The 7354-nt window shown below is 40.6% G+C and overlaps 1 protein-coding gene across 1 annotated transcript in view; it reads right to left on the bottom strand.

Moving 5' to 3' along the window:
• Positions 1 to 6200: 6200 nt before the first annotated feature.
• The window catches only part of lars2 (leucyl-tRNA synthetase 2, mitochondrial), a 41973-nt gene continuing 40819 nt past the window's right edge, over positions 6201 to 7354 (bottom strand). The window contains exon 21 of the mRNA XM_037785435.1: positions 6201 to 6552. Coding sequence (XP_037641363.1) covers positions 6373 to 6552 — 180 coding nt within the window. The 3' untranslated portion in view covers positions 6201 to 6372. The remainder of the gene's footprint in view (positions 6553 to 7354) is intronic.

Here is a 7354-nt window from a genome sequence, read left to right as displayed (position 1 = left end):
GTCCTTGAGGGGTCCCCAGCAAAAAGGGGAATAATTTATTTTCACTATAAATCCAAGCATAAGTAACATAATGACAGAATGTATGACTATTTTGGTCATGGGTTTCATATACTGTAATAAAAGTGGGGTCCTTGACGTGAAAAAGCTTGGGAACCACTGCAATAGGCTACTTAATGTTGGCTCCACTAACTTTTATGCATCAGTACTTAGCCTAGGCCTTTATTCCTATAATATTAGGCTATTGTAGTATAACACTTTATAACATATATATATAGATATAGATATATCTATATCTATATCTATATCTATATATATATATATATATATATATATATATATATATAACACATATTTTTGTTGATTGAGAACTTTCACTTTTCATAGTCCAATTATCTTTATATAATAATAGGCCAACTTATATACTTTTATTTAAGTAACACCTTCAATGCAGAACAGTATCCAGATACCTCTTCTACCACCACTGCTTATGGGTTTAATTTTGGTAAGAAAGGAAGAAAAATGAAGTTAAGCAAAAGGGGGCTGGGTAATTATTTTAGGCTACAACTTTTTAAAGTTTCCTGCATCTCATAAACAATCTATGTTGTGGAGTAAACCCATAAAACTATACTGTGACTACTGTATGGGTGTGTTTCTCTTGTGGTTAACGGGGGCTATTTACACACACATAGACCCACACACTTGGCTGGAATATGTGAGACAGAGTTGGGGTACAATAGGATGAACTCATAATGTGTATGGGAAATAGAGGCATCTCCCAGCAGACACATAGCAATACATTTCCTGGATGGAGCCTGATTGTGTAGGACATCCCCAGTTGATGTGGAAAAATATGGAGCCAGTATGTTGAGGGGGCCTGTAGGCTGCTGCTGGCGGTGTAATTAAAACAGAAGGATTATAAACCACCTGTATGTTTGGGGAAACAGTCACCACAATACAGCCTTCCCTTCAAGCAATAGGCTTAACTTGTTTTACATCTTTGCCACATATATTCACTAAAAACAGCTGACACCTTGAATGAACGGAGCAGGAGCTACAAAGTTGTGATATATTAACATTTACTAATAAAAACTTAAACACACATCTAACAGAAAGCGGTCGTTGCAGCAAAGATGGAGGCATACATGCCATTTATAATGTGCATGACTGCAAGATAGGGCTGTCAATAGATTAAAACATTTAATCACGATAAACCGCAAATTAATCACCCATTTTTTTATCTGTTGAAATTGTACCTTAAAAGGAGATTTATCAAGTATTTAATACTCTTATCAACATGGGAGTGGGCAAATATTCTTGCTTTATGCAAATGTATTTATTATTGGAAATAAATTAACAACACAAAACAATGACAAATATTGTCCAGAAACCCTCACAGGTACTGTATTTAGCATAAAAAAATATGCTCAAATCATAACATGGCAAACTGCAGCCCAAAAGGCAACAACAGCTGTCAGTGTGTCAGTGTGCTGACTTGACTATGACTTGCCCCAAACTGCATGTGATTATCATAAAGTGGGCATGTCTGTTAAGGGGAGACTCGTGGGTACCCATAGAACCTATTTTCATTCACATATCTTGAGGTCAGAGGTCAAGGGACCCCTTTGAAAATGGCCATGACAGTTTTTCCTCGCCAAAGTGTAGTGCAAGTTTGGAGCGTTATTTAGCCTCCTGTGAAAAGCTAGTATGACATGTTGGTACATACAGATTCCTCAGGTTTTCTAGGTTTATACGATAACAGTATCTTCACTCTAGCTTCAAAACTGAGCCTGCTACAACCGAAAGATCGATTGCGTTAATGCGTTAAAGAAATTAGTGGCATTAAAACGTCATTAAAGCGTTAACTTTGACAGCCCTACAAGATACATTTGAGCACTTATCATAAAACAGTTTCTTTTATATAAATGGATTGACTTTCTGATTTCGAATTTTAAACTATATGGACATTTCTGAGTGTCATTTTCAACATTAAAGTGCTTGTGTGTTTTTGCAATTACTTCTCATAGTATCTCCTGGTGTTAGTTAAATGTTAATTGTGGTAACAACAGCAGGAGTTTTGGAAAACTTGAGATCATTTGGTTTCACCAGTTATGTTAATTGGCCCATTTGTGTCATTAGCGCCTCATTAAAAGGAGGGAAAAAAATAGAAAGCTACAGAGAGGAATTTTATTTCCCAGCATTCAAACACACCACACATTCATTCATTCATTCATTCATTCAATAGATCCTAAGGGGTGGGCAATACAAGCAAAACAGTCACAGTATTTTCTGAAATTTGGATGTCAGTAAGACATTTTTACAGTAATATTTCTTCAGGCATACAAAGCCTTTAATTCACAGTTTCATATAGGGTATCTGTCAAGTCAAGTCCGTAGTATCTATTAGATCACTTTATCTCAGAGGGCTTTAATCTGCACAGCATACAGTACAACACCCTCTACCCTTAGACTGCTGATTAGGAGCTTGTTTCTTATACTGCACACATTTGCATATAAGCATATGCAACTGCAAAATTGAGTCAAATACAAATAGGGCAGCAGCTGTTGACATTTACTTTATAAGGCTTTTACTTTGAAGCAGATGCAGTAGTGAGTTCGATACAGCCACTGTGTGCTAAGTGCTTGACAACAGATGTTCTGGGTGGATGGAAATGGATTTAACAGCTCTGGCAGATAAGAAGAGTGCATGAGGAAAATAATAATAACCTACTCCTATATGATACTTTCATACAACTTTATCATGCATTTATATAGCAACTTTCTAGTCTTCCAACGATTCGAAGCGCTTTACACTACATGTCAGCATTCACCCACACATTCATACAGAGGCTGCCATGCAAGGTGCCAACCTGTCCATCAGGATCTAATCTAAATGCTCATTCACACACCGATGATACAGCCTTCAGGAGCAATTTGGGGTTCAGTATCTTGCTAAAGTGCACTTCGACATGTGGACTGGAGGAGCTGGGGATTGAACAACCGACCTTCCGATTGGTGGGCAAGCCGCTCTACTCCTAAACCACAGCCGCCCGGAAGGGGTGTTCTTTTGCATAGCATTGGACGTAGCCTATTTCTTATTAAGAAAAGGCCAAAATGACTAAAAAAAATACATTAGGCTACTTTTAGTTAGCTCCACCAACATTTATGCATCATTACTTATAATCTAATAATATTATACAGTATATGATAGTAGGCTATAACAGTGGTTTTAACAGCTCTGGCAGATAAGAAGAGTGCATGAGGAAAATAATAATAACCCACTCGTATGATACTTTCATACAACTTTAACTACAGTAAGACATACATATATGTCATCAGGAATGTCATCAGGATAATCTAAATACTCATTCACACAGTGATGGCACAGCCTTCGAGAGCAATTTGGGGTTAAATATCTTGCTCAAGGACACTTCTAAATTTGGACGGGAGGAGCTGGGGATCAAACCACCGACCTTCAAATTGGGGGCGACCCGCTCTACACCTGAACCACAGCTGTCCAGAGGGAACATACAGTGTGTGCACATAGATGCCTGTTTCTCATTTAGAAAAGGCCAAAAATGACTAAAAGACTGTCACTATGGAGATGTACAGTAAATAAATGAATAACTTTGGCAAGTGTGCCTTCACATACATGCCAAGAGCTTAGCTTCATCCCCAAAACAATAATAAAAAAAAAATTGTGAAAATCTGCATTCAATGAGCTCACACAAAAAAAATCCACGGATGACCAAATCAGCCTCCTTGAGGTCAGCCTCCAAGATAATGAGCTGTGGCATTACTGCGTCCCCCTGTGAGAATACACAGCCCAGTCCAGGGACTCAACTTGTGCAACGGAGGGTGACTGTGTGACTGCACTGCTGTACACTCCACCCTTTTCTTTTTCCACCAGCAGAGTTTGTCAAGAGGAAGGGATTTTCTTTAACTCATCAAAGAGAACTCACGCTGTACATCTCATGTGTAAGAGAGACTATGGGCTGAAGAGAAAGTGAGTCATAGTTGAATTCTGTTGCCTATTCAATAATCCTAGTCGTCATGGAAACTGCAGAGCTGACGAAAAGTGTTAAACGACTCCAGGGGCTGTTATTGAAGTGGCTAAATTAATTATTAGAGGAAAATGCATCAGTTCAGCTCAGACCTCATTTTGCCGAAAAACACTGTTCAGAAATATCCCACTTATCTATTTATTCAAATATGTGGTAACGCCAGTGTGGGAAGCGTTTCCTGGCATTTCTGACCCATCTAAAATGAACACAATGTCGCTCTTTTCAATGGCACAGCAACTTCAGCGTATTGTTCAGGTTCAGATCTGTTTATTAGCTGGTGTTACTAGCAAGGAGAGTGGAAAGAAGGTGTGAAAAACACACAAAAAGAGGAAGCGATCAGGGGATAAAAACGACCTCCCATTAAAGCAGCAGTCGGTAGAAATGGAGCCAATATGATTTTAAAAAGTTATTTTTATAAAATGGTCACTATATCCTGACAGTAGTGCATGAGATTGATATCTGAAAAAAAATCATGTGCCTCTGTGTCCTCCGGTGCTCCTAATGACATCTGCAAGATTTCTCAGACTGGAGGAAAACAACCAATCACAGCCAAGCTGAAGCCTGCTATCTCTGAGCAGCTGTCAGTCACTGGCGAACTCCGATCAAACAGTCAAACTAGGCAGCGCAAATATGAATCAATATACTACTGTCCAGTTACTGGAATGCCTATTTATCGCATAAAATGTTTTCAGAAACATCTTCTAGTGTGAGAAAGTTTGTAACCCGGCAGCCATGTTGAGTTTAGTTGAAGAAATACCAAGCACCGCCCACCAGCCGGAGCAAAGCCAACAGGAACGCTCTCTCTCTCTGAAATGACCTGTGATTTGCCAAAGTCTCCCATCACAGGATTTAGATTTTTTAAAGCCTGAAAACAGAGCCATGAGGAGGTGAAGAAGTTTAGTTTTCTCCTCTCAGAACACCTGAATTACAATATGCTGAAAGGTTATTATGGATTTTTTGCCCAATGATGCCAAAAACATTCTGTCTATTGCAGGTTTAATCTAATTATTTCAAGTTGACAGAAGACAAAACGTCCCTCTATCTTTGTCTCGTATACACACCCACTTTCTATTTTGTGCCATGGCAACATCTGGTTGAGATCAAATTCGCAGAATCTGAGACAATACAGAGAATAACTAACACAGCGTTGGCTCCTCTTATTCCTGGTTTCTCTTCCTGTTATTCCATGTCTCCTGTGAGCCTTTTCCTGTCACCTGATGGTCAGAGATAGAGCATAGAAATATGGAAAAAGGGTTAGGGGGGGGGATCAGTGAGGAATGTACTGTTTTTCCCTCAGTCTGCACCTTGTTTTATTCATCATGTTTTAATAAAACCCTCTATTACCTTACATAATATGATACAGCATGATTTTATCAGTCACAAGCCGACCATCTTATACTATAAAAATAAAAAGCACTTCCTCAAACGGAAGCTGACCTTGCAAAACCGACCTCACTTTTCAAAGAGATCACATTCCCTCTTGTTCATTCACACACTGATACCAGACAAAATATGAGACTTTTGTTAAGCCGCTACTGAAAATCTTGGTTTACAGGCGACACTGCAAGGGCTTGTACGTATCAAATAAGTGCTTACTCACCAAGCCTTCAAAGATAGGCCAGTGGGTGTACACACATGGATATATTTCAGTGCTGATGGCTGAGTCATGTTGACCCAACGCTGAGACAGAGACACCAAGCTGATGAATAGGCACAGCGCAGCAGTGGGAAGCTGAAAATTCCCCCAACCACATTAGGCTCTTCAGTGACCTCCACTAGACATTTTGATGGTTCACAGAGCACAGTGCCACTTCCAGAAACCAAACACTGTGTATCCCTGTATGGCGCTCAGAGGAAATCTGCGGCTAAAAGCAGCAGCAGCAGCAGAGGTAGAGACAAACACTGATAAGGCAGAACTAATCTGGCAAGCAGACAGGCATATGGCAGACGGAGAGGTGTGAAGTGGTGGTCCTGGGTGCGATGCTGAAAGTGGTGTTACGGGAGAACGGGGGTGGATCTGAAGTGGTGTTTGGGCTCATGTGTGATTGTCAAGAGGCTCTGACTAAACGGGAGGATGATCTGAAAGAGACAGGTGCTAAATCTCCCTTGGGGATTGTTTTTAAAGAGACAGGAAACCGCCACTGCTTCTTGAGTCTTTTAATAAAAATGTGAAAGTATAAATAAAATACCTTTAAACATATTTACAGTTATGACTTTCATTTTGTCTTATAAAAAAAGTCCATCTCTTTTTGTCTCTTTCTCCTCACTGATTGACAGGCATTCACAACTATCTAAGTAACGGCGAACGACTCGTCACTCATCAACAAGGAAGTTGATGAGGGCGGTCCTGGGGGAGAGGATGGCTCTCTTGACGCGGCGCTCGCCGAGAAGCTTCTGCCCGAACGGGCTCTCCACGATGAGCTGCCGCACCCTCTCCGGATCTTTGGACACCTGCAGAGGTACGGTCACCGTCCCGCAGGCCTTGTTGTTTATCTGAGCGTAGAAAAATAGATAAATAGATGGGATAAGTTACTAATCTGTTATGTCAAACATTCCCCCTTAAACAAGTCTCCATGTGAAAGCAGTTCTGCCCCGTCACACTGTACCCAAACTCTCCCTTCCTGGCATAAAAGGCCCCAAATAACAGACTCCGCCTCTCCTTCCACATATACAGTGAACCCTTACAACACATAGTTAGTGGTAGGTATGGGAAGGGCACTCAAGTCTTGTAATGTTTGGAAGCAAGTGCATGTGTGTGTGTGCACACACAGCGAATGTGATCATGTCTCTGGAAGTGGTTGAAAATTAATGGTGTGTGTGTGTGTGTGTGTGTGTGTGTGTGAGGCCACTCAGGCTTGGCCTCCCTTCTGGGACGAACCCAAGCATACGTGATTAGAGGACAGAGGGAGCGAGGAAGCCCACAACAGAGAGCTCAGTCTGAAGTAAAACCAACATCATCATCATCATCATCATCGAGCACTGGGAGCTCAAATATATGTACTGTGTGTGTGTGTAAGGGGAGACAGGGCGCGTAGGATTTATGACTTGTGTATGAGAGATGAACAAGAAGGGAACAAGAATGCAAAAATGAAAATGTGTAAAGAGCCTTATTTTCACTCCCAGACAGAGCAAATATGATTATGGAGAGAACACACACACACACACTCCAGGTTTCTTTCATTTCTGTCTTGTGCTTTCTTGTCTCTGTCAGAGTACAGAGGGAGAATCCAAACCATGAAAGACTGTCAGCTGACTGTGTTTACTATCATCACATATCACGTGTGTGTGTGTGTGT

The sequence above is a fragment of the Sebastes umbrosus genome, chromosome 11 (genome assembly GCF_015220745.1).
Source record: "Sebastes umbrosus isolate fSebUmb1 chromosome 11, fSebUmb1.pri, whole genome shotgun sequence".
In the NCBI taxonomy this organism is placed as follows: Eukaryota; Metazoa; Chordata; class Actinopteri; order Perciformes; family Sebastidae; genus Sebastes; species Sebastes umbrosus.
The sequence above is the reverse complement of the archived record's forward strand: the minus strand, read 5'-3'. Positions and strand labels throughout refer to the sequence as shown.